General features: G+C 41.3%; 2 protein-coding genes across 10 annotated transcripts in view; one reads left to right on the top strand and one right to left on the bottom strand.

Annotated features, from left to right (window-relative positions):
- Positions 1-668, bottom strand: part of HOOK3 (hook microtubule tethering protein 3) — a 70268-nt gene extending 69600 nt beyond the window's left edge. Inside the window, exon 1 of the mRNA XM_070742337.1 lies at positions 371-668. Coding sequence (XP_070598438.1) covers positions 371-427 — 57 coding nt within the window. The 5' untranslated portion in view covers positions 428-668. The remainder of the gene's footprint in view (positions 1-370) is intronic.
- Positions 666-27936, top strand: RNF170 (ring finger protein 170). Of its 9 annotated transcripts, none has more exons than XM_070742341.1 (9): positions 714-820; positions 7803-7883; positions 9028-9063; positions 12943-13092; positions 16794-16869; positions 19059-19167; positions 20001-20074; positions 23390-23494; positions 26112-27936. In XM_070742341.1, the coding sequence occupies exons 4-9, from the start codon at positions 12956-12958 to the stop codon at positions 26379-26381; spliced, it is 771 nt and encodes a 256-aa protein (XP_070598442.1). In that variant the 5' UTR covers positions 714-820; positions 7803-7883; positions 9028-9063; positions 12943-12955; the 3' UTR covers positions 26382-27936. The 9 variants fall into 9 exon arrangements, with proteins under 9 accessions (XP_070598443.1, XP_070598448.1, XP_070598440.1 ...); XM_070742345.1 differs by having other exon boundaries at positions 714-828; positions 7807-7883; XM_070742344.1 differs by having other exon boundaries at positions 715-820; positions 7807-7883.

Below are 27936 nucleotides of genomic sequence, written 5' to 3'. Positions count from 1 at the left end.
CAAGGAAAACGGGGGTGGGGTGGGAAGGAAAAAAAGGGCAGCTATTTTAAGTCAGGCTCGGTAAAAAGCAGCAGCCTCGCCTCCGCCAAGAACAACAGCAACCAAAACAAAAAAGACAAGCTGCTTGGAGGAGCCTTTGGCCCGCGACTGCAGCCCCACCGGCCCTTGGTAAGGCAAGCCCACCCGCTTCGCACGTTCACACACACAGGTCCGCATCTCAGGTCAATATTACAAAGCAGAACTTCAGAAGACTATAACTACGCCCCGCTACTTGGGAGACCGGCAAAGGCACGCAAGGCCGAGCCGGGGCGGCGGAGGCTGCCGGCGACAGCCATAGGCGTTGCTCAGCCCGGGGCCTTCCGTCACTCACCCAAGTGAGCAAGCTCTCCCCGAGCTCGGCCCGCTCCAGACTCTCGACGTTGAACATGGCTCAGGGCGGCCGGGCCAGCGGGCTTTCCCCCTTCCGAAGCGGCGGGCAGCCGAGGAGTTTTAACAGGCGCCTTCCGGTGACACCTCCGCCGTCGCCCTTCTCTCCTCTTTCCCCTACCTCACCCAACACGCCAAACCCAGGCCGGCAAAGAGCCGCGCCGGGCCGGGCAGCTGTAACGCAAGACACGTCACCAGGTCCCGTCGGGATCCGCCCGCTCCGTCGGCCGCGGCCTCTAACCGCGCATGCGCGCGTCTTTAAAAAAACTAAAGCGCTGGCTCGCCTCAGTCACGCCGAGGCCGAAGGAGGCGGAGTCAAGCCGGGGTTGGCTGGAGCGCGTCGCTGTCTCTGCTGGGGGCTGACAGGCCTGGCGCGAGCCCGTCGGGGACTGAGGTACTGAGGTACTGCACGGGGGGGCGGGCGTCCGAGACCGCGGGCAAGCCGCCCTCCCGCCGCGGTTTGCCCGCCGCGTCTTGAAATTCGGCTTTTCCAAACCCAAGGCGGGTTTCCCCCTCCGTGGTTCCTCCTGCAGAACCGCCAGCGAAGTTCCCGCCCGCTTGCAGAAATGACCCGAGTTGGGAAGGATGGTCATTTCTCAAACGAAGGGGGGAGCCCACGGTGTCGGCAAGGGGAAACGGGGCCGCCTTAGGAGTCTCTCTCCGCCCCCCCCCTTTTTTATTTGCCAAGAGTTATTCCGTAGTAACTTCAAGCCCGGGAAGAACGGCGGTCCTCATATCGGCTGCGCTTTGCAGGATTGGAAGGCTTATTTTCTAAACTACAATTAATGGAATCTAAACTCTTTGTGCAGGGTTGTAGCAATGGCTGAGGATGTCCCAAAGGTGCTTCCCCCCCCCCCCGGGGCAACTGGACTTTCTGGTTTGTTCGTTGGTTGGTTGGTTTTTGAAGACGTAAAGAAGTTGAAGAAGCTTCTTGGATTGAAAGAGAAACGTCTTCAAAGAAAAGAACCCCAAAATTCGAGCTGCCTCTTGGGAAAAAAGCACCTTTGGCATAACCATGACCTGGATTGTCTCCATAGACAATGGCTGGAGGATGGGAAATGGTCCTTGATTAAGTTTTGGGGAGAACTCGGAATTGAAAGGAGAAGAGGGATCTGTGCATGTTTGTTAGGTTTGTACAAAACCAGGTTAGCACGGTTAGAAGTAGTTAACAGAAGAAACCAGAAAAGTGGGTTAACTCCACACACTGTGATTAACTTAATCATAAATAAATATATGGGGTGAATGCAGTCATGGCATATTAGTGTAACTCGGTGGCTGCTTCAAAGTGTGTCTGGCAATGCTGGAGTTTGAGCCCTGGGGACTTCCGCATGCAGGTGTGTGTAATGATAACTAAGATGTATGCCCTGCTGTACCTCAGGACGGTTGACTTTCATTAACATATATAAACGTATTTTGGTACGTTTTCTTATACTAATCCAGTGTTTTTTGTCTTCAACTGACAGAATTCTTCATTGCTGGCTGGGGAATTCTGGCAGTTGAATTCCAGACTTGTTAAAGTTTGATTGAGAACCTTAAATCTCAGTTTTAAAGATTGGGAAATATTCTGTTAATTTCTAAAACATTAAGGGTGTAATAGATTGTAGCTGCTTCACCTAGGCAAAAGGCCAACTGAGTGAAAGAAATTGCATTGGGGGAAAAAAATCAAGTTGAGGACAGTGAAGAAAGATCCTGCAAAGGTCATAGTCAGTTGATAGTCAGTGAAGAAAGAAAACTAATTGGACTTTTTTGCATTTTTTTTCCTAGAGAAGTGAGGGTGGAGCTTATTGTGTTAGCAGATTCACAACATCAAGATAGTCAAGTGTTGTTTATGTCCTCTTTTTTGTGGTCAAAGTGATGTATGTTAGAGAAAGAAGAAATTGTAGACATTAGAATGGAAGTTCTTCAGTTAGCTGGAATAAATAGTACCTGTGAATAGATCTAGAATGATAGGATGGCTCCTACCATTCGCTGGTACCCGTCGATTTCAGTTATTGACAGAGTTAATCCTCAACTACAAAAATGCGATTACATTTTATGGGCAGTTTCATGTATCAAAGTAAATTTCACTCAAGAAAACTTATTTCATAATTAATTTCCCTTAAGTCCATGATGGCGAACCTATGGCACGCGTGCCATAGATGGCACATGGAGCCATTTTGCCTGGCATGCATTTGTCTTCCGTGTTTGTGGCGCACGCATGTGCACTGGCCAGTTAATCTCCTGGTTACTGGTGTGCATGTGCACACAACGATCAGCTGACCTTCCCGCATGTGGCTGTGCCAGAAACCGGATCGGCCATATGGGTGATTGTTGCGCATACACGCACACCAGTAACCAGAAGACTAGCTACCCAGTGCGCATGTGGGCACCAGAAACAGGAAGTTTATTTCCCAACATGTGCAATGATAGGGTTTTATATGTTTTTAATATTAGATTTGTTCCACTGTTATATTTTTTTAATTGCTGTTGTGAGCCGCCCCGAGTCTTCGGAGAGGGGCAGCATACAAATCTAATAAATAAATAAAATAATAAATAAATAAATGCCCACTGGGCAGCTCCTCTTAGAGCAGTGGTTCTCAACCTTGGGGTCGGGACCCCTTTGGGGGTCGAGCGACCATTTCACAGGGGTCACTTAAGACCATGGGAAAAGACAAATTTCCAATGGTGTTAGCAACTAAAGCTTCTATTCTGGCATCTCGGAACATATTTTTACAATCCAACCAATCAGGCGTTTAAAGGGGGGTGTCACTCTGACCTCATGCCGATCAGCTTAAGGATCTGTTGGAAGAATTGGCGCTAAACCTATAGTTGGGGCTCACCACAAGATGAGGAACTGTATTAAGGGGTCGCGGCATTAGAAAGGTTGAGAACCACTGTCTTAGAGAGTATTTATTTATTTATTAGATTTGTATGCCGCCCCTCTCCGAAGACTCGGAGTGGCTCACAACAATAAAACAGTATAAATTCAATTGATTAAAACAATTTAGAAGCCCTTAATATAAAAAGCAATCATACATAAAACGGAAACGGACCAGGGGAATCAATTTCCCCATGGTTTTGAAGAGTTTGCGAAAGGCAAGGAGGGTGGGGGCAATCCTAATCTCCGGGGGGAATTGATTACAGAGGGTCGGGGCTGCCACAGAAAAGGCTCTTCCCCTGGGCCCTGGACACCCAGAGAAGGTCAACTCTGTGGGACCTAACAGGTCGCTGGGATTCATGCGGCAGAAGGCGGTCCCGGAGATATTCTGGTCCGATGCCATGAAGGGCTTTTTAGGTCATAACCAGCACTTTGAGTTGTGACTGGAAACTGATTGGCAACCAATGCAGGCCGCAGTATGCACAACAACCATTCCATTGATGCACCCTGCCCAGGATTTACATTGGAGGCTGTTCAAGTCAGCAAAGCAGCGCTGCCTCTTTGTGCCACTGCCTCTTTGCAGAGGCAGCGGCAGCTCCTCTGGCCAGCCTCGCTGGTGGGTGGGTGAGCAAAAGGTCCTGGTGGGGGGAACCCTCTTTGCAGACCCACAAACGTCCCAGTCCCACCAGGAGCTTTCCCCCCTCTCCCCCAGTAAGGGAAACCCCGAGGTTTACAGCAAGATTGGCAGGAGGAGCCACCACTGCCTCTGCAAAGAGGCAAGTGACCAAGGCAAAAAGCATTCTGAAGCAGTTGGTGGAGCGCAATGTTAATTAACCATCTCGGAGAGACCTCACCTGTTGCAATTTTTCAAGTAAAACTTGATTAGGAGGCACATCCACCCCCAGGAAGAGAAAAGGTTGGATGGAGAAGGGGGCGAAGTAGCGATGACCATTGTCTCCCCTCCCCCTTTCAGGAAAACAGCTCCTCTCCCACTTCTTGCTCTTCTCTGGACCTCCATCGCATGATGGACAGCTCAACTCGGACAGCTTGCAAACATGGGAAGCGCCACCATCTTCCTGGCCCCTTTCTCGGTGATTCCCACTCAGGGCTGGGAAGAAGACGCAAGCGGGCTTTTTAGGGAATTATCCTAATTCGGCAGTGGCTGAGCATGCCCACCTGTCTGGCCACCTCTCATCCAATGGAATGGGTTGGAGAATGATATGCACCAGCAGAGCTGCTCAAGCTCTCTGAAGATGCTGCAAAGTTGATAGAAAGACGATGTGGCTTTGTTACCTGGAATAAGTATGATTTTGTTTAGTTCTGAGGAAGTAGACAGGTTCTTAGTGCTGTTAGCTCATCCCCTGTATATTAACTCCATACCTCCTGGTTAGTTAATCTCCCTGGATAATAATGTGTAGCCGAATCCAGGCGGTGGTGCATTTATCCTTGAGATATGTAGTAGTCTCCTTTCTCAAGAAGTCATCAATGGATCAAATGTGTTGGACAATTTTCATTTTATCTCCAACTTTTTAGAAAAGGTTATGGTAGTTATGCTTCAACTTCAGAAGGTCCTGTTATAGGTAGATTATTTTTCAAGTATCAGATCCAGGGAACAACAGAGCATGTTGTTCTAGTGGGAATGAGATGGAGTGATGCCTCTGTGGTCCCCTACTTAATTTTACTCTACTTCTGGTAAGACCTGGATTTGAATTCAGCTGATGGAGATACCCAAATAATATACTTAGCACAACATGGACATGATTCATTATTTATGTCTTCTTGATTTTTTAAAAAAATTCTGGTTCAGTAACAAGAAAAGATGGGACAGGGGCTTTAATGTAGATTGTAGGATGTTCACGTACTGCTAGAATACTAACATTATAGTTATACTTATGTGTGACAGGCTTTTGATCTTCTTTCATAGGATTTATAAAATAGTTTCTATTTTACCTATTCCCTCCCCCCCCCCCCACGCATGGGCATCTCCCCCCATGATGCCCCTGTGCATGGGCACAATCCCCCCATCCCTGTGCATGCGCGCAGGTCTCACTGAAGCCTGGGATGGTGAAAAAACCAGGCAAAACGGAAGTTTGGGAAAACAAACTGAAGCCTCTGGAGTGCAAAGAACAGCACAACAGGCAAACCGGACATCCGCGTTTCTGAACTTCCGGTTTGCCCGTTGGGTGGGTTTTTGCACTCTGAGGCTCCCTGAAGGCTCCAGAGGGTGAAACAGCCTTCCCCAAGGCTGAAAATCAGCTGGATAGCGCACATATGTGTGCTGGAACTGACATAGGGCAAAACCTCGTGTGCCTTCTGATATGGCTCCACATACCACCTGTGGCACACGTGCCATAGGTTCATCATCATGGATATATACAGTTTAAAATATGGTGGTCCTAAATTTGTGGATTTAGGTTGTGGGAAATATTGGGTAAGCACACTCACCACTGTCCATTCATTGGTAGAATATAGTAAGGCAAAGGTAGGTTTTTTAATTTTTTTGCATCAGGCACAGGTAATCCTCGACTTACAACAGTTCATTTGGTGATCATTCAAAGTTACAACAGCATTGAAAAAAGTGACTTATGACCATATTTCACAGTTACAACCTTTCAACATCTCTATGATCAAAATTCAGATGCTTGGCAACTGGTTCATATTTATGACAGTTGCTGTGTCCCAAGATCACATGATCCCCTTTTGTGACTTTCTGACAAGCAAAGTCAGTAGCCAAGCCACATTCACTTAACTGGGTTACTTATCAACTGCAGTAATTCGCTTAGCAATTGATGCAAGTAAGGTCATAAAATGGGACAAAAAAATCACCTAAAATGTCTTAACGACAGAAAATTTGGTCTCAATGGTGATCATAAGTTGAGGACTACCTGTTGCATACCTTTATTAATATCTATGAGGACTGCGGGAGTTTATTTCCAGTGCAGAAGGCCTCTTCAGATGCATGGAGAGATCTAATTATCTATCAAAATGTATCTCTTCCCCCATTTCTGATCTATAGTAGAGAGGTTATTATTTTGCCAGTACAGTGTTCCCTCGATTTTCACGGGGGATGCGTTCCGAGACCGCCCGCGAAAGTCGAATTTCCGCAAAGTAGAGATGCGGAGGTAAATACACCATTTTTGGCTATGGACTGTATCACAAGCCATCCCTTAACACTTTAAATCCCTAAATTACCATTTCCCATTCCCTTAACAACCATTTACTCACCATTATTACTGGTACTCACCATTGAATAAGGCAGTTATCCTGATATTTCTAAACATAATTATTTATTAACAATACATTTTTTTTGTTATTTATTTGCAAAAATTATTAGTTTGGCGATGACCTATGATGTCATCGGGTGGGAAAAACCATGGTATAGGAAAAAAATACAAAGTATTTTTTAATTAATATTTTTTTGAAAAACCATGGTATAGGCTATACGCGAAGTTTGAACCTGCGAAAATCAAGAGAACACTGTATATGAGATTTCATGGGAGCAGAAGCAAAATCAAAGGAATGCACCAATCACTTTCCCCAATTCATCCCTCTCATTAAAACTAACGAGAGCACAACTTGATGTGCTTTTGCTGAGACAAAATAAGGCTTGTCAGTCAGGCCAGCAAATTTTACGCAGGTATATTTATATCTATCAGTTCAGGGATTCAAGGACTGGACATTTGTGCAAATCTATTTCGAAATAGATTGGGCGAAGGTTAAGGATTCAAATGGGAGCTGGCGATATGGATACTACAGTACACTATTATAATCATGCTTTTACAGCATGAGCTAATTGGGAAAAGGAATTCAACTACACATGTTAAAATTGTAATTATTTCCCAAATTAATTAATCTTCATTTTAGTACTTTACACTACAGGTAGTCCTTGAGTTATAACAGTTCATTTAGTGACTGTTCAAAGTTACAGCGGCATTGAAAAATATGACTTATGACCGTTTTTCACAGTTACAAGTTTTGCAGCATCCCCATGATCATGTGTTCAAGATTCAGATGCTTGCCAACTGATTCATATTTATGACCATTCTGTTTCCTAAGGTCATGTGATTATCTTTTGTGACCTGACAAGCAAAGTCAATGGGGAAGCCACATTCACTTAACAACTAGCTTATTGACCTATCAGCTGAAGGGATTCACTTAACAACCGTAGCAAGAAAGGTCATTAAATGGGACCAAACTCACTTAACGGAGGTCTACAGAGAGGGGCGGCATACAAATCCAATAAATTAATTAATAAATTAATAATAATAAATAAATTAACAAATGTCTCAACAATACAATTTTGGATTCAATTCTACTGTAGTCATAAATTGAGGACTACCTGTATTTTATTCCTGACTTATTTGTGAATAGATGGGATTTACAGTTTCTTCCCATATTTTATTCTATGTGAGGGTAGATTTCTTTATATCTCTGTTTCTGGACATGAAATAACATAGGACAAATACTATGCTAAAATAAGAAGTTAAAAAATAGCCTGAAAATATCTTCTTTTTCCAAGGCAGAAGCCAGAGCTTTCAAATTCCAGCATCTGAAACATTTCCTTTGATTCTGAAGATGAGTCTTCTCATTTCCAACTGAGGTAAAGGAGTGGGCATTGATCTAAAAATATCATTGTATTAAAGCAAGGATTTCGGGTTTTGGCAATTATACAGGGTCTTTTAGAGAAGTTACACAATAATCTCTCCATGAATTGGCTTTTTACCTAAATGCCATTTTGTCTTTTTCCTTAACCTTAAATCTTGGTGCTCCCAGATAGTTTTATAGTTGCACATATTCTAGAGATTAGGGGAAGAGAGACTGAAGGGTGGTGGAAGATTGAAATAGAGAGCAATCATAGTTTGGGCAAGTCTAGTAATTGATTCTTCTGCTGTTCTTGGTTTTAAATTACAGCTCTTTATTGTATCATTCTACTGTATGTTTATTGAAAAAAATGCATCAAAATGAAGATTTCTGACAGTCTCAAAATGGGTGAGCAGTGTGGTCGGGCGGTAGGAAAAGCAAGTAGGATGTTTGGCTGCATAGCTAGAGATATAACAAGCAGGAAGAGGGAGATTGTGATCCCCTTATATAGAGCGCTGGTGAGACCACATTTGGAGTACTGTGTTCAGTTCTGGAGACCTCAGCTACAAAAAGATATTGACAAAATTGAACGGGTCCAAAGACGGGCTACAAGAATGGTGGAAGGTCTTAAGCATAAAACGTATCAGGAAAGACTTAATGAACTCAATCTTTATAGTCTGGAGGACAGAAGGAAAAGGGGGGACATGATCGAAACATTTAAATATGTTAAAGGGTTAAATAAGGTTCAGGAGGGAAGTGTTTTTAATAGGAAAGTGAACACAAGAACAAGGGGACACAATCTGAAGTTAGTTGGGGGAAAGATCAAAGGCAACATGAGAAAATATTATTTTACTGAAAGAGTAGTAGATCCTTGGAACAAACTTCCAGCAGACGTGGTTGGTAAATCCCCAGTAACTGAATTTAAACATGCCTGGGATAAACATATATCCATTGTAAGATAAAATACAGGAAATAGTATAAGGGCAAACTAGATGGACCATGAGGTCTTTTTCTGCCGTCAGTCTTCTATGTTTCTATGCCTTTTCATATAATTAATAGTATATTAAATTCTAAGCATAGGCAGACAGGAAATTGTTATTGCTTAATGGTAGAGAAGAGGTGTTATGTTCATGCTCCCACCAATTTTTATTTTCATATTCTAGGGTCAGATTCTGGTATTGAAAAATCTCTAAGAATAGGTAAGGACAGCTGGTATCAGTTTCCAAGGAAGAGTTGCTTTTTTAAAAAAAGTCTTTTTTAACTCGTAAAGATGTTTTGGCTACATTTGCCATCTTCAGGCTGAAGTTTGACTACATTTCCCATTTTCAGGCTGAAGTTATTGGCTTCTGCTGCTCTGAGTATGGTTTGTTTGCAACTGCCTTTTTTCGTTAAAAACAGCAAACAAACCAGCAGAAGCCAATAACTTCAGCCTGAAGATGTCAAATGTGACTTCACGGAAAGGTCACAAAGACACTCAAAATAGTACATGGGGAAAAACTTGAAATCACAACAATCCTTGCCTTTCGTAAGTTCCTTAAAACCCACCTCTGTCGTCAGGCATGGGGGAATTGATACTTTCCCTTCCCCTAGGCTTATAAAATTTATGCATGGTATGTTAGTATGTATGATTGGTTTCTAAATTGGGGTTTTAAATTAACTTAAATATTATATTTGTTTACATTGTATTATTATTGCTATTATTATTGCTGTGAGCCGCCCCGAGTCTGCGGAGAGGGGCGGCATACAAATCTGATTAATAAATAAATAAATAAAGGCAAGTATATATTATATATTACTGTTGTTTATCCCTATTTAAGTCTACTGCCCCTTTCTTCACTGTCGTTTTAGGTAATTCAATTGTTTAATTATTATTTTCTGGAAGTTCTTTTAGTCATTGGAATTTAAGCACCTTTACAAATGAAAATAACACCAATAGAATAATAAATTCACCATTTATAAGAAAAAAAAATATCAATAACCCATCTGACATCCTAAAAAAAATATAAAATCAATTATCTGCTAGCAAGCCAAGGACGTTATCTTTTATAATGTCATGATAATAGTGCTATTATTCATGCTGTGTGCATGTCCTCATCAAACTGAAACCCAGAATGTTCTTTGAAAGAATTCTCAGGTTATTGCTATACCTCAATATTCCTAGTTTTAAAATACGAATCTTGGGAATAGAATCTGTCTTTAGTACATGTTAATACAGTATAGAATTGTCGTCTTATGCATCAGTGACTTTCCCTTTCTACCTTCTGGAACAATTTTCATTCAAGGACGTTTTATTCTTACTTCCCACTGCACTTAGTCCAGGAAATCAGAATATCACCCAGTATTAATTACCCTGTTTTATATACAAGGTAAAACTTGAAAAATTAGAATATCATGCAAAAGTTCATTTATTTCAGTAAAGCACCTTAAAAGGTGAAACTAATATATGAGAGAGACTCTTTAAATGCAATTCAAGATAGTTCAAGCTGTGATTTGTCATAATTGTGATGATGATGGGGTACAGCTCATGAAAACCCCAAACCCACAATCTCAGAAAATTAGAATATTGTGAAAAAAGGTGCAATATTCCAGGCTCAAAGTGTCCCACTCTAATCAGCTAATTAAGCCATAATACCTGCAAAGGGTTCCTGAGCCTTTAAATAGTCTTTCAATCTGGTTCAGCAGGAATCACAATCATGGGAAAGACTGCTGACCTGACAGTTGTGCAGAAAACCATCATTGATACCCTCAGCGAAGGGCCGCTCATCTTATCTCCTACTGGTGCGCCCTTCCGAGGCCGTCAAGGGCACGTGCGCGCCCAATGGCTGTGTCGGTGTGAGATTTGGCTTCTGCACATGCACAGCAAATGAAATATTGTGTGATGATGCGAGTGTGAGCGAGATTTCGACACTTTCTGCAGGTTTTTTTGCTGCAAAAATTGCTGAAATCTCGCTTTCGCAAGCATGCTCACACAAAATTTTACTTGCTGCATGCACAGAAGTGAAATCTCACCGGGGGGGGGGTTTTGTCAGGGGTACACACTTGCGCACGCATCCTGGGATTTCCTACCAGGATGGAGCACCTGAGCACACCGACTGCTGCCCAACACTGGATACCCTCCATAAGGTGGGAAAGCCTCAAAAAGGTAATTGCAAACGAAGTTGTATGTTCCCAAAGTACTGTATCAAAGCACATCAATAGAAAGTTATGTGGAAGGGGAAAGTATAGAAGAAAAAGGTGCACAAGCAGCCGGGAAACTGCCTGGAGAGGATTGTCAGGAAAAGGCCATTGGGGACTTTCACAAGAAGTGGACTGAGGCTGGAGTCAGTGCATCAAGAGTTACCACACACAGACTGATCCTGGACATGGGCTTCAAATGTCGTATTCCTCTTGTCAAGCATCTCCTAAACAACAGATGACGTCAGAAGCATCTTAACCTGGGCTAAAGAAAAACAGACCTGGTCTGTTGCTCAGTGGTCCAAAGTCCTCTTTTCTGATGAGAGCAAGTTTTACATCTCATTTGGAAACACTGGATCCAGAGTATGGAGGAAGAATGGAGAGGCGCACACTGCAAGATGCTTGAAGTCCGGTGTGAAGTTTCCACAGTCTGTGTTGATTAAGTCCGTCTGTGTCATCTGCTGGTGTTGGTCCACTGTGCTTCATTAAATCCAGGGTCAACACAGCCGTCTACCAGGAGATTTTGAAACTTAATTTGAAACTTAAACAGATTCAAACTTAATATTAACCGCTCCAAACTTGACTGTAAAAAATATGACTTCAGCAACCGAGTTGTCGAAGCATGAAACTCATTACTTGACTCAGTAGTGTCAACCCCTAACCCCAAACATTTTTCCCTTAGACTATCCACGATTGACCTCTCCAGGTTCCTTAGAGGTCAGTAAGAGGCGTGCATAAGTGCACCAGTGTGCCTTCCGTCCCCTGTCCAATTGTCTCTCCTTATCTCATTTATCTTTTCTTTCTTTCAAATATGTTCACCAATACTTTTATATCTTCTATTCTTTTCTTTACTTATATTATTACATATCTTTCTCTTCAATGTGTATTATGTATTGGACAAAATAAATAAATAAATAAATAAATTTTGAAAAACTTCATGCTTCCTTTTGCAGCTGAGCTTTGTGGGGATGCTGACTTAATTTACAGCAGGACTTGGCACCTGCCCACACTGCCAAAACCTGATTAAATAACCCTGGGATTATTGTGCTTGATTGGACAGCAAATGTGCCTGACCTGAACCCCATAGAGAATCTATGGGGCATTGCCAAGAGAAAGATGAGAGACATGAGACCAAGCAAGAGCTGAAGGCCACTGTTGAAGCATCTTGGTCTTCCATAACACTTCAGTAATTGCTGCAAAAAATTGCCAAACCAAGTACTGAGTACATATGCATGCTTATATTTTTCAGAGGTTTGATATTGTTCTATGTACAATCCTTGTTTTATTAATTACATGTAATATTCCAATTTTCTGAGATTGTGGATTTGGGGTTTTCATGAGCTGTACCCCAGAATCATCACAATTATGACAAATCACAGCTTGAACTATCTTGCTTGGCATGTAATGAGTCTCTCTCATATATTAGTTTCACCTTTTAAGTTACATTACTGAAATAAATGGACTTTTGCACAATATTCTAATTTTACGAGTTTCACCTGTATATGCAGAAGGATATTCTGATAGGGAGTTCCTGGAATTATTCTTAGCCATTTGAAGTCAAGCAACAAGCTAAAAATGTGAAAGTTGGTTATTTTTTTGTTTATTAATTTGTAAACAAAAATATATGAGCTGTTGTGGCACAATGGTTAGATTGCAGTACTGCAGGCTACTTCTGTTGGCTACTGGCTGCCTATAATTCGGCAATTGAAATCTTCCCAGGCTCGAGGTTGACTCGGCTTTCCATCCATTGGAGGTGGGTAAAGTAAGGATCCAGATGGTTGAGGGCAATATGCTGACTCTGTAAACTGCTTAGAGAGGGCTATAAAGTGCTATATACGTCTTAAGTGCTATTGCTATGTAATAATAGTGCCAATGAATAAATGCATATTTATATGTTTCCTAAGTTTTAGCTCTGGAATGGCCAGCCAAGAAACTGAAGTTCAAAGACCGGCACTAGATAACGATTCCATGATAGAAGGAATTAGTGACCAGGTTCTGCTGGCGGTAGTGCTTGGTATCACATTCCTTGTTGCGCTGACATACATGCTATTAAGGTAAGGTGAAGTAATATGTTGATAGCAGTAGAAGGTTTGTTGTTGAAGAATGTCAATTTTATTCATTTCTTGTAAATTAAACTATTTGGAATAATAGTTTAGTTCTATTTTTTCTTTTTGTTTGTAGATGTGTGTGTGTTAGTATTTGTTTGTATGTTATATTCATGTATATTTGTTGTGTATTGCTTTTTTAATGTTTATATTTCAATAAAATTATTTTTTTTTAATTTAATTTTTTTTTTTAAAGGAATAATAGTTTATTTACTTGGTTACACATACTGAGAGCAACATCCAGAGGAGAGCTGCTAATCAACATGGTTGGAAGTTGGGGAGATTTGGTTCACACAAGCTGTAATGCTCATTGACTGCTTTCTTTTCATCTTACTTATCATAGAGGATAATTAAAATAAATTTTGATTAACCTCCCAGCCCCACATGCAGATACTAATCATATGCAATGTAATTAAAAGAAATTGGAAAGAAAGTAGAGAAAGTATTACTATAATGCAAAGCTTAAACAGAACATGGATTTGAATCACATAGTTACTATGCTGACTAATTCTTAAATTAACCAATTAAGAATATTGAATAGATTTATGACGACTCCTCTCACATATGGGATCTGTTTACTTGTTTTATTATGGATGTTGTGGCCTTTAAAGTTGGATCTGCATGTTTACCTCCAAATATTTATATCAACGATGAAATACAATGAAAACCAGAATTCAACACCTTTTTTCTTTTTTGCTTTCTTTTATTCATTTCATTTCATTTTATTGGATTTGTATGCCGCCCCTCTCCGCAGACTCGGGGCGGCTAACAACAGTAATAAAAACAATGTGCGACAATCCAATACTTAAAAACTAAAAGCCCTTATTTTAAAAACCAATCATACATACAACGTACCATACATAAATTGTGGAAGCCGAGTGGGAAAGAATATCTTAATTCCCCCAAGCCTGACAACACAGGTGGGTTTTAAGAAGCTTGCGAAAGGCAAGAAGGGTGGGAGCTATTCTAATCTCTGGGGGGAGTTGGTTCCAGAGGGCCGGGGCCGCCACAGAGAAGGCTCTCCCCCTGGGTCCCGCCAAACGACATTGTTTAGTTGATGGGACCCGGAGGAGGCCAACTCTGTGGGACCTAATTGGTCGCTGGGATTCGTGCGGCAGAAGGTGGTCCCGGAGATAACCTGGTCCGATGCCATGAAGGGCTTTATAGGTCATAACCAACACTTTGAATTGTGACCGGAAACTGATCGGCAACCAATGCAGACTGCGGAGTGTTGTTGTGACATGGGCATGTTTGGGAAAGCCCATGATTGCTCTCGCAGCTGCATTCTGCACGATCTGAAGTTTCCGAACACTTTTCAAAGGAATTGTCCTTGGGAGGCAAAATCCACAGCCACTCCGTCTTATCAGGGTTGAGTTTGAGTCTGTTGACACCCATCCAGGCCCCAACAGCCTCCAGGCACCGGCACATCACTTCCACTGCTTCACTGACTGGATAAGGGGTGGAGATGTAAAGCTGGGTATCATCTGCATATTGATGATACCTCACCCCATGCCCTTGGATGATCTCACCCAGCGGTTTCATGTAGATATTAAATAGCAGGGGGGAGAGGACCGACCCCTGAGGCACCCCACAAGGGAGCAACCTAGAGGATGACCTCTGACCCCCCCCCCCCACTAACACCGACTGCGACCGACCAGAGAGGTAGGAGGAGAACCACTAAAGAACAGTGCCTCCCATCCCCAACTCCCCCAGCCGGCACAGAAGGATACCATGGTTGATGGTATCGAAAGCCGCTGAGAGGTCAAGGAGCACCAGGACAGAGGATAAACCCCTGTCCCGGGCCCGCCAGAGATCATCCATCAGAGCGACCAAAGCAGTTTCCGTGCTGTAACCGGGCCTGAATCCTGACTGCTGAGGACCTAGATAATCGGCTTCCTCCAAGGACCGCTGGAGTTGGAGCGCCACCACCTTCTCAACAACCTTCCCCATAAAGGGAAGGTTGGAGACTGGACGGTAGTTGTTAAGAATGGCTGGGTTCAGGGAAGGCTTCTTGAGGAGGGGGCGCACAAGTGCTTCCTTGTAGGGATCCGGAAAGGACCCCCTCCCCAGAGAAGCGTTGACAATCTCCTGGACCCAGCTCTGTGTCACCTCCCTGCTGGCCGAAACCAGCCAGGAGGGACACGGATCCAGCAAACAGGTGGCGGAACTCACAGCTCCAATGGCCTTGTCCACTTCATCAGGTGTCACCAGATCAGGTCTTCCCAGACAGGTGGACAAGTACAGGCCCCAGTCACCTCGACTGAATCGTTATCAGTCGACTCTGTTTCCAAATTGGAGTCGAGGTCCGCCCGGATCTGAGCGATTTTATCAGCGAAAAACGTGTTAAAATCCTCGGCACTACTCTGTAAGGGCTCCCCAGCTCCCCCCTGGTTAAGAAGGGAGCGGGTCACCCTAAACAGAGCGGCCGGGCGGGATTCCGCTGATGCAATCAAGGCGGCATGATACGCGCATCTTGCCGCCTTGAGTGCCACTTTGTAAGTCTTAATGCGAGCTCTTACAAGTGTTCGATCGGATTCAGACTTACTCTTCCTCCATCGCTTCTTTAGACGTCTCTTCTGGTGTTTCAACTCCCGGAGCTCCTCGTTGAACCATGGGGCTCTACGGGGTCTAGCGCCACGGAGAGGTCGCAACGGCGCAATTCGGTCAAGAGCCTCCGCTGCAGCCTTGTTGCAGGCCTCAGCCAGAGACTCTGCCGAGTGGTGGACGAGTGTATCTGGAATAACCCCAAGCGCCTTCTGAAAACCTTCTGGATCCATCAGGCGCCTGGGGCGGAACAATATAATTGGTTCCGCCTCCCTGCGGGGGAGGATTGGAGCCAGGAAGTTAAGCCGCATTAGGAAATGGTCCGACCATGACAAAGGCAACACTTCTAAGCCCCTTAGTCTCAGACCATTATTCAATTGCTCAGAGAGGAATACCATGTCGGGTGTGTGTCCCCCCTCGTGAGTCGGACCCTGTACTACTTGAGTTAGGTCCATGGCTGTCATGGTGGCCATGAACTCCTGTGCCAGTCCAGAGGCTTCGCCGAGTGACGGCAGGTTGAAGTCCCCCAAGACAATAAGTCTGGGGAACTCCACCGCCAACCCGGCTACCTCCTCGAGTAGCACAGGCAGGGCCTGTGACACGCAGCTGGGAGGCAGGTACGTGAGAAACAGGCCCACCTGAACCCCTAAGTCCAGCTTCACAAGGAGGGACTCGCAACCCGCAATCTCTGGAGCAATGAATCTCCGTAGGCCAAGGCTTTTATACACTTCCCCTTTCCCTCCCTTATTTTTCCTAATATTTGTTTTTGTATTTTTGTATTTTATATTAATTTTAAAAATAAAGAAAAATACAATAAAAAGCATGGTCAGCCAAGGATTTCATTATGCAATGGAAAAATAATTTATTGTCACTTTTATCTTTAGTACAGTAGGTTATTAAACTTTTAATGCTTTATTATATTTATTTTAAACCTTGATTAATATTATCTTTGCAGATTTCTATAGTTCAAGTAATGTAGAAGCTCTTAAAATAATGGCATGCAAGTTTAGATTAGTAGAAGTCTAATCATTATGTACTGTATTTATATTGTTCTGTCTGATTCCATTTTTGAAATGTTTTATTAATAGTATTTCTTCTCTTAACAGAGATGGGCAATCAGATATTCATCCAGAAAACCAAGAGCTAGTGAGGGCAGTTAGACAACAAATACAATCGGAACAGGTATATTTACAATTACGCATACCGGTAATTATTTTTGATATAAATCAATTATATCCCAAAACATTTCTCAGGTAATCATCAAATGTTGATGTGTTTGGGTTTGATAGGGTTTGAATACCCTTGTTCTTTATGCTTGATTATATCATTTCAAAATTGCAGAATCTGTATTTTAAAAGTTCATTAAAGATTCTTTTTGATATAAATCAATTATATCTCAGAAAATTTCTCAGATACAGTGATCCCTCGATTTTCGCGGTTTCGATTTTCGCGAAACGCTATACCACGGTTTTTCAAAAAATAATAATTTAAAAATACTCCATGGTTTTTTTTCTATACCACGGTTTTTCCCACCCGATGACGTCATATGTCATCACCAAGAATCACTGCTCTGTCTCTTTCTCTTTCTTTCCTGTCATCCTCTCTCTTTCTCTATCTCTCCCCCTCTTGCTCTCTCTCTTTTTCTCACTTTCCCTCTCTTGTTTTCTTTCTCTCACTCTTTCTCTCTCTCTTGCTATCTCTTGCTTTCCCCCCTCTTTCTCACGCGCCGGCCCATGCACCCACCAGCCTCTGGAGAATGCCTGTCCCGCCTCTCTTGCAGCAGAGGAGAAAGAGAGGTGGAGCGGGCGGCGAGCGAGCGGCGAACGGGTGAGCGAACGGCGGGCGGGCGAACAGGCGAGCAAACGGCGGGCGGCGAGCGAACGGCAGGCGAGCAGCGAGCGGCGGGCGGGCGGGCGAGCGGCGAGTGAGCGGCGAGCAAACGGCGGGCGGGCGAGCGGCGAGTGAGCGGCGAGCAAACGGCGGGCGGGCAAACGGCGGGCGAGCAAACGGCGGGCGGGCGAATGGCGGGCGGGCGGGTGCCTACGGGGAACGGTGGCCGCCAGCGCTGCTGCAGGAGGACCCGTGTCCGAAGAAAGCCGGTGAGAGGGGTAGTTTTTGGCTGTCCATAGCCAAAAATGGTGTTTTTACTTCCGCACCGCTACTTCGCGGGAAATTGACTTTCGCGGGAGGTCTTGGAACGTAACCCCCGCGAAAATCGAGGGATCACTGTAATCACCAAATGTAAAAACGTTTGAGCTTGATAGGGTTCATATACCTCAATTCCTTGTGCTAAAAGTAAACTTTATTATGTTTATTTAGGTGTTGATGTGGATTTGCAGGGATGTATACAGTGATCCCTCGATTTTCGCGATCTCGATCTTCGCGAAACGCTATATCGCGATTTTTCAAAAAATATTAATTAAAAATATTTTCCCACCCGATGACGTCACTCTCTTCCTTTCTCATCTTTCTTTCTCTCTCTCTTTCTCTATCTTGCTTCTTCCTCTCTCACACTCTCTTCCTCCCTCTCTCATCTCTTTCTTTCCTTCTCTCTCTTTCTCTATCTCTCCCCCTCTTGCTCTTGAGCGGCGCGTGGGCGGCGGGGAAGACCCAGGGAAGGTTCCTTCGGCCGCCCAGCAGCTGATCTGCTCGGCAGCGCCGCAGCAGCGAGGAGCCGAAGATCCGGGTTTCCCCTTTGCGTGGGCGGCGGGGAAACCCCGATCTTCGGCTCCTCGCTGCTGCGGCGCTGCCGAGCAGATCAGCTGCTGGGCGGCCGAAGGAACCTTCCCTGGGTCTTCCCAGGTGCGGAAGTAAAAACACCATCTGCGCATGCGCGGCCATGGGAAAAAAAGGGCGCGCATGCGCAGATGGTGTTTTTACTTCCGCACCACTATATCGTGAAAAATCGATTATCGCGAGGGGTCTTGGAACGGAACCCTCGCGATAATCGAGGGATCACTGTATTTAAAATGTTTATTAAAGAAGCAAAGCTTTAGGGACTCCATAGGGTCCTAAAACTTTAACCATAATTTGAAAGCTTGGATCTTTTATGTTATACTATGCTGCAGCTACTCATAAGTTGAAACAGATAAGAATTATAAATAAACTGTTTTTTCCCTTCTAATCATGGTCATCAAAGAACAACCCAAAGAGAAAGGTTCTAAAAAGTTTCACCTTATCCATTCATTGGGAATGAACTATCCTGTATCTGTGTTATTCTATTGTATTCTCTTATTGCTTCCTTCCTTTATCACTTATCAAAGTCTGAGATTTCTTTCTTGTAAATATGCCAATCTAACTATTTTGTGGCTTGTCACAAATAAAATCATTTGTTCTTCTTAAATTAATTATATTTCTCTTCCCCCCTCCAGGAAAATACTGTTGGTGACAGGCAACATTTCTATACTGATTTGTCCTGCCCGGTGTGTTTACAACAGGCTACATTTCCCATTGAAACAAATTGTGGACATCTTTTCTGTGGTATGCAAAAATAAAAATAAAATCTGAATAAATTTCTTATATTCCTTGAAAAAGTAAGAGTTGCTGAAGAAATATGCAAAATAATGCTGTTTTTGGAAATGAATTGGCCTTAAAGAAATGAAGAAATTCCATATTAAATTATTTCAGCTGATCTTCTCTTGTTATTACATTTTACATACATACACACACACACACACACAATCAGTCAGTCATGACTTTTAAAACGTAAAAAGAGGATCACTATTACATAGCAAATGTGTGTTCCATTATACCTTTAAATTCTATTAATTTGGACTAGATTTTCAGCAACTCATATAATACAAGTCTCATGAACTGATACAGGGTTTGCTATTATTTCGGCAAAGAATTTAGATAATGCATGTCTCAATGAGGTTTGTAAGCAGTCCTTTCCTCTCTTCTGTGATTCAATGTCTTAAACTGGCAAATAATTTTAAAATAATTTAACAGCTTCAATGAACTGCTGTTCACTGTTGTTTTTAAGTGAGATACTCACTCATTCAAGTACAGGTAGCCCTTGATTTACAACCCTAATTGAGCCCAAAATGTATGTTACTAAGCAAAACAGTTTGCATCATTTTATGATGTTTCTTGCCACCATTGTTAAGTGAATGTAACAGGTTAAATTAATAACATGGTTGTTAAATCAATCTGGCTTCCCATCACCACGGGGATACTGCAACAGTTGTAAATGTGAAAAATTGTCACGTCATTTTTTCAGTGCTATTAAAACCTTGGAATGGTCACTAAAATAGTTGTAAGTCGACAACTAGCTATGTTTAGAGTTTAAGAAATTATTATGTTATTTTCTTTAGGTTCCTGCATAATTGCATATTGGAGGTGCGGATCATGGCTAGGCGCGATACACTGCCCTATCTGCAGACAAACGGTAATAATATGAATATTTTGATGTAAAATTCTAGCTTTAATTTTTACAAAAGGTTGTATGCTGTGTCCTAAGTATAAATGGAAATTTAGGAAGTTTAGCACCTAGAACTTTTTTAAAAACTCTGATTTAGATATATTTGCTTTACTATGTTTTTTGCTTTTCTGGTCTTTAACATCAGTTTGTAATATATTTAAAGAATGATGCAGCATCTAGCTAGAGTACAATAACATTTTTTATGGAATCTAGTGTAGGATTTTATATATGAATTCCATAAAATAAAAGTAAGGTAGGTTTTATAGAAAAATAACCAAACATTCCATTGCACCAACAAAAATTACTTGAAATAAACTTTACTTGAATTAGAGTTAAAGCCAACTAGAAGATAAGTAGTTGCATATTACTATCAAATATATCTGTGCTCCCACAGATAAGAAAAAAAATAATCTTCCTTTAAGCCTCTTTCCTGCAACTTTTCAGATAAAAGTTTAGAGTGCTTAATGTCCTGGCTTTCTGAATTTTTTAGTGAACACTAGTTTGACAAATGCTTCAGCACAGATATATAAATTTTCAGATCCCATTTGGATTACTCCAATTACAGGACTTCAAAATGGTTAAGAAAGTTCAGAATCAAAACAAGGGAACTAGAATATCATATAGTTCTAACAAGCATTGCCATAATATGTCAGTATTTTACCATCTGCATTTTTGCCATTCTCTTTTTTATTCCTTTTTGCTTTTTAATGTCTTAAGTACTGTAGGGTCAGTTTAACCCCTGGATCACCTTTCATGTACTTACTTAAGATTACCACCTGAGCCCCTTTTCTCTGATTATCCCAGGTATGAAATATCCACCAGGCTTACTTGGTATCTGTATTTTGATCTCTTGGTTTCTAGAACATCCTTCTCTTCTCCAGATCTTTGGCAACTATGTACTCCTTAAATGTACTTTGGCAACTTTGTACTCCTTAAATGTACTCCTCTTTATGTTTTTATGTTATTATTCTGCTTTTATACATAGTTATTTTCTTATACTTTCTTAATCTATTTCTATTCGCTTCTGAACATCACAGTTGTTAAATAGTTTTCAAGTATAATAATCTGAATTTCTAAGATCCTAGTAATATGCTTAATACCAATAGATTGTAAGAATGACTTGTCAGGAATACATCTGCATTCTTCCCAAAACACTTTGCTTGAGAAATTACTCTTTTTTAATAGATTTTTCATTTATTTATACATTTTTCTTCAACATACATAAATATTTAATAAACAATGCATTGTCTGAGTCATTTTAAATAATAATAATATTCTTTTATATAATATTCTTCCCACTTCTAATTTCTATTTTTATTATCTATTCATTGATAAAACAAATCCAAAATTAAAAAAACATTCTATGTCTTCTTTATCGTTTCTCTTTAACGTTAGAGTTAAGTTTTACACTTTTATGTACAAAATAGAATTCCCTATTCTACTAGGCTCAAAAATCTCAGTTGTATAACTTAGAACTGTGTCACTTGCAGTCAGACCTAGATGTTGCATACAAAATTATGCATAGTAATACTTTACCTGTAAATGACTTTTTCTGCTTTAATTAATGAATTAATTAATTGGATTTGTATGCCACCCCTCTGAGGACTCGGGGCGGCTCACAACATATCAAAAGTACATAACAGTATACATCTCAAAAATCCATTTAATATGACTAAAAGAACTTAAAAACTCCAATATAATTTTTTTTTTAAATTCATCCCCGTTCACTCCACTACACTAAAACACTCGTTGGTCAGGGGGTAGGATCTAATGGCCACAGGCCTAGCGGCATAAATAGATCTTTAAACTTTTTTAGAAGGCAAGGAAGGTGGAGGCAGTGTGAATCTCTGGGGGAAGCTGATTCCAGAGGACCGGCGCCCCCACAGAGAAGGCTCTTCCTCTAGGCCCCGCCAAACGACATTGGTTGACGGGACCCTGAGGAGGCCGACTCTGTGGGACCTGACCGGGTGCTGGGATTCATGCGGCAAAAGGCGGTTTCGGAGGTAATTACAATAATACGCACACAAACTACTGCTTTAAACTTAATGTAAATCATTCTAAACTTGACTGTAAAAATATGATTTCTGTAATAGAGTTGTTAAAGTCTGGAATGCTCTACCTGATCAATTGTTTCAGCTACAATTTTTCAGAGTTTCAGTCACAAATTGATTTCCATTGACCTTATCTATCATACTTAAGTGGTCAGTAGAGGGGGGGGTGCATGTCATTGTATTTTTTTATTTTATTCTTTTCTCATTAGTTGGACAGATTCTACAGCAATAACATTTAGACTTATATACCGCTTCATAGTGCTTTTACAGTCCTCTCTAAGTGGTTTACAGAATCAGCATATTGCCCCCAACAATCTGGGTCCTCATTTTACCCACCTCGGAAGGATGGAAGGCTGAGTGGTGGTGAGAGTTGAACTGCTGAACTACAGCTAGCAGTTAGCTGAAGTTGCCTGCAGTGCTGCATTCTAACCACTGCACCACCCCGGCTCTAATAAATAAATAACAAACAAATTCTAATAAATAAATAAATAAAAATAAATATACACTTTTAAATACAGTGATCCCCCGTTTATTGCGTCCCCAACCATTGCGAACAGGGTACTTCGCTATTTTTCAACCCGGAAGTCAAAATACCATCTACGCATGCGTGCCCGGGGCACGCATGCGTAGATGGCAACCGGGAGATCAGCTGCTGGGCGGCTTCCCTGAGTCTTCCCCCTCTTGCTGGCGTCAGCGAGGAGTTTCCCCACCGCCCACGCAAACTCCTCGCTGCCGCCCGCCCTTCGCCCGCCCACGCCGTTCATTCTCGCCACTTTTGAGCTGAGTCCGGAAGCGAATTCGCTCCCGGACTCAGCTCGAAAGCGCCGAGACAAGCCGTTCCTTGCCGCTTGCTATCGGCGCTTTTGAGCTGAGTCCGGGAGCGAATTCGCTCCCGGACTCAGCTCAAAAGCGCCGAGAGCCAGTGCCCCCCGGACCCCCAACCCGGGTTTGGGGGGCTGCTAGGAAGCCCTCCATGCCGGCGGCAAACAGCCGCGCCGCCCCCAATCTTCGGCTCCTCGCTAGCGCTGTGGGAGTAAAAACACCATCTGCACAGGCGCAGATGGTGTTTTTACTTCCGCAGCGCTACTTCGCGAAAACCCGCTCGTTGCGGGGGGTCCTGGAACGGAACCCTCGCAACGAGCGGGGGATCACTGTATATACATACTGTTTTTAAAAAGGAAGGTAGATTCTATATGAAGATATTGAATACCTGTGGGCTTTTTTTATTCAGGTAACTTTATTTTTACCACTCTTTGATGAGGGGCAAGAGGATGCAGCACAAGTGCTTCATGACGTTAGTGATTATAACAGGAGATTCTCAGGACAGCCAAGATCGGTATGTATGGGGCTAGAGCAATTTAAATATATGCCCAATGTTCTATTTATTATGACAAAAGTTGCATGTCCCTATGTGAGTTTGACAAGTCCAAGCTATCTTCCCAACTCAGGGAATGAAGCTGAGGTAGCAAGGACAAATGAAAGGATAATTTCAATATTTTTCTTAACTATAGCCCTTGTTAAGACATTGGATGGAAATAGATGGGAATTGTGCCCCTGTTTGTCAATTTCCATCTCCTTCTCTGGTTCACATTGCATACCGTGTTTCCACGAAAATAAGACAGTGTCTTATATTAGTTTTTGCTCCCAAAGATGTGCTACGTCTTATTTTCAGGGAATGTCTTATTTTTTTCCAACGAATTGAATCCTGTATCCTGCTGCAGCAAAAACACATCCAAACACGCAGCTGCATGTTGGATGCGTATTGGATGTGTTTTAAATCTGATTGATGCAGCGTTTTGCGATGCAATTTATAGACAGCAGTGTTATATATGTTCTGTTTGTAAATACTGCAAAATGAAACATCTCCTACGTCTTACTTTCAGGGGATGCCTTATATTAGGCAATTCTACGAAACCTCTCCCATGTCTTACTTTCGGGGGTGACTTATTTTCGGGGAAACAGGGTAGTTCAGCATTGTTGAAGAAGCAGTCTTTGTCTTGATTCAGAATCCCAGGTCATTCAGAGGACGGACTTAAAAACCATAGTTTTAATTCAGTCAGGTAGATTTGTGAAATCAGAAATAAGATGAAGAATCACGATTAGTAGCAACATTCCTAGCATGTTGTTTAGGATAAACATATGAGATTTACTAGAAAAAAATACAAACTTTTGAAATCTAAGGTAGTCTACCAGAATAATCTTTACACATACACACACACACACACACACACACTAGCAATTTTAGCTATCTTGTTGCGATCTCAACAATATAGTGCTTCAACATACAATATCTCTTCCTGGATAATACTATCCACACTATAGTAATTTATATTAAAGAGATATGTTTTGTTTTTGTGGCACTGTGCAACCTGTCATTGCCAAACAGGCTTGCTCAAACAGTATTAGGTAGTTAGAAGAGAGAGCTGTGAGCCAAATATAAATCTCAAATATAGATTTATAGTCTAATATAAATCTCATGCAGGCCATGAATTTGTTAGGGAATCTTTAACAAGCTATTGGCAGGCAAGCCCTCTGATATTGAACAATTACAATATCAGTCTTTTTTATTTAATAAAGCTGTGCAGATCATTTGGAGAGACACTGCTTATACCATTTTTGGGGGGTTATTTTTATTTATTAAATTAATTTGCTGCCCATCTTGTTTTGAAGCAACTCTGGGTGGCTTACATCAGTGTTTTTCAACCAATGTGTTGCGGCACACTAGTGTGCCGTGAGACATGGTCAGATGTGCCGCGAAGCTCAGAGAGAGAAAGAAAACATGAGAGAGAGAAAGAAAGAGAGAGAGAGAGAAAAGCAAGAGGGAAAGAAAACAAGAGAGAAAGAAAGCAAGAGAGAGAGAGAAAGCAAGAGAGAGAAAGAGAGAAAGAAAGAGAGTGAGAGAGAGAAAGAAAGCAAGAGAGAGAAAAAGAAAACAAGAGAGAAAGAAAGAAAGCAAGAGAGAGAGAAAGAGAACAAGAGAGAGAAAGAATGCAAGAGAGAGAACAAGAGAGATAGAAAGAAAGAGAAAGAAAGAAAGAGAGAGAGAGGGAGGGAAGGTGGGAGAGAAAGACATGGAGGGAGGGAGGGAGGGAGAAAGAGAGCAAAAATGAGAGGAAGGAAGGAAGAGAGAAAGAGGGATGGAGAGAGAGAGAAAAAAGAAGGGAGAGAAAGAGGGAGGGAGAGAGAAATAGAGCGAAAGGGAGGAAGAGAGAGAAATTTTTTTTGTCTAAACTTTTTTTAGCCGCCCCTCCCCCTCCCAAATGTGCCCCAGGGTTTTGTAAATGTAAAAAATGTGCCATGGCTCAAAAAAGTTTGAAAATCACTTACTTACATAATGAAAACATTAAAATAATAAGAAATAAGTATCCCTAACCCAATAACGTGACAATATGCTCTTCATATTCTATATCCATATGAATATTCTACCTTGAAGTATAAAGGTAGATGTCCCATCAGAAGCATTTCCTGCGTGTACATGCACGGAGAGATAAATCTTGAAAAATCAGCTCAAAACTTTGGGGAGAAGGATGTGACTACCTTGATACTTAAAAGATCTGGGGAAGATTTTAATCAGAAGATTTTGCATAGCTGTGTTATTTCAATGTGCTTTTGCTTGTTTTATTAGCTTGTCTAACCTTGTGTGTTTAAGAGATTCCATGCATTTTTTGAAATTGAGGTTGTGTTCTTATTGAACACAACCCTAATGTATCATTAAGTTAAAGATCCTGGGCAAAGAAATTTAGCTCTCTTTCTAAAGTAGAGATGGGGGAACTATGTGCCTTTTATGTCTTGTGGACTTCTACTCTCAGAAGGCCTAAGCCAGCCATAGTGTCTCACCTCTACTCTAAAGTGATTCTATTTGATTGCTCAGCTTTTATCTGTTAAATGCTTCTGTGACAAATTACATCTTGTACATAAGACAAACAAATTTTGACTCTCTATGTCTGGTTTAGATTATGGAGAGGATTATGGATTTACCTACACTATTACGTCATGCATTCAGAGAAATGTTTTCTGTTGGTGGTCTCTTCTGGATGTTCCGCATCAGGATATTCCTCTGTCTCCTGGGAGCTTTGTTATATCTTGCATCGCCGTTGGACTTTCTACCTGAAGCTTTGTTTGGAATATTAGGATTTTTAGATGATTTTTTTGTGGTTTTCCTGCTACTCATATATATATCTATCATGTACCGAGAATTTGTGACACAGAGACTGAACAGATGAAGACCGATATCAGTAATTAACATTAAGGTACATTAAGTGAATTAGCTGTTTTGAGAAAAGTATTTACACACAATTTTGGTCATTAAAACAGCCTTCGTTTGATCATCTTATGCAATCAAAAACACATCTTTATTTCAAGCATAAGTCAACATAAAATAACATTGAGATTATAAAAGTAGATTATACAAGCATGAAGAATTAATATCACAGTGATTAGGGAACTGGAAATTTTATGTTCGATATTAAAAAGGTGTAGCCCATGCTTATATATGTTTACAGCTTATATATGTTTACAGCAGATGAATGAGTAAATGCCATTTAAGCCACCAGCAATGATAAAAGGGAATTTGTCTTGGAATATTTCATTTGAACTTGCTAGACATGTGCTTAATGCATTTTTTAATGTTTAATTTCATATTAAATGTAAAGTTTCAAAAATGGCTTTAGGTTGTGGGCAAACAGATAAAGGGGATTTGATTTTAAATGCAATTGTTTAGAAAGTCTGCCTATGCAGGAAATGCTCAAACAGTGTAGTTATTAAATAAGTGTGTGTTATAACGTAATATTGCACCATCAGAGCACATTACAGTATTGTGACTATGTACAATTACATGTTGTCTCAATATAATTTTTCCTCATGGAATTGCACTGTCCACTGTGGAGAGGATGTGGTCTTCTCCATAACAAATGACAATATTCAATATGTTTTTTATAAAAGAAGTTAACCTTGCCTAACATGAAGCTATATTATGGTACAGTATTAAGCAAAAGGTTAAGTTTAAATTGTTACTGGCTTCTTTAATCAGGTGAAATATTAAATGACATATTAAATAATTGCTGATAGAGCCATTAGCTGAAATATAAAACTGAATTTTATGGAAACTATACTTGAAATAACAATTGGTAATGGGGACCATAGATATATGGTTATATATCATATAACCACAGTTTATATGAAAAGTATATAAACATCCTAAGAGTAAAACCTCATTGAACATTATAGGCCTTGATTCTCAATAAGCACACCTAATTTCAGACTGCAAGTCTTCTCAAGTTACATTTCATAAAACATTACGAAATGCCTTGTTTAAGTCATGCAACACTTCTTGAAGGAAGGGAAAATGATTAATAAACAATGCTGGATAAACTTTAACCTTCCATATGATGTGAACTGTAACTTCCAGCTTCCTTGCTATTTGTAATCCCGGTTTGGAATAATGGAATATAATAATTATAAGTTCTCCAGCTTGCTTATACTATTTCATTTCATATCCCAACTGGAAATATACTAACCTGGGAAGAACATGCACCATCTCCTAAGACATATGCAAAACTGTGTCTTTACTATTAAAAAAAAGAAAAGAAAGAATAGGCAAGTAGGTGCTTGGGTTATAACAGGTGCTATACAACATTTAATCTCCAAAAATATATAGATATTGAGTGCTGAGATATATGTGGAATGTTCTTAACATCTTAAGCATCCATGAAATAATTATTCTCTGCAGAGAATGAAAACTTTATTGTAAGTTAATAAAATAACTACTTTACAAAAATA

Source organism: Erythrolamprus reginae, chromosome 2, assembly GCF_031021105.1.
Source record: "Erythrolamprus reginae isolate rEryReg1 chromosome 2, rEryReg1.hap1, whole genome shotgun sequence".
Classification (NCBI taxonomy): Eukaryota; Metazoa; Chordata; class Lepidosauria; order Squamata; family Dipsadidae; genus Erythrolamprus; species Erythrolamprus reginae.
The sequence above is the reverse complement of the archived record's forward strand: the minus strand, read 5'-3'. Positions and strand labels throughout refer to the sequence as shown.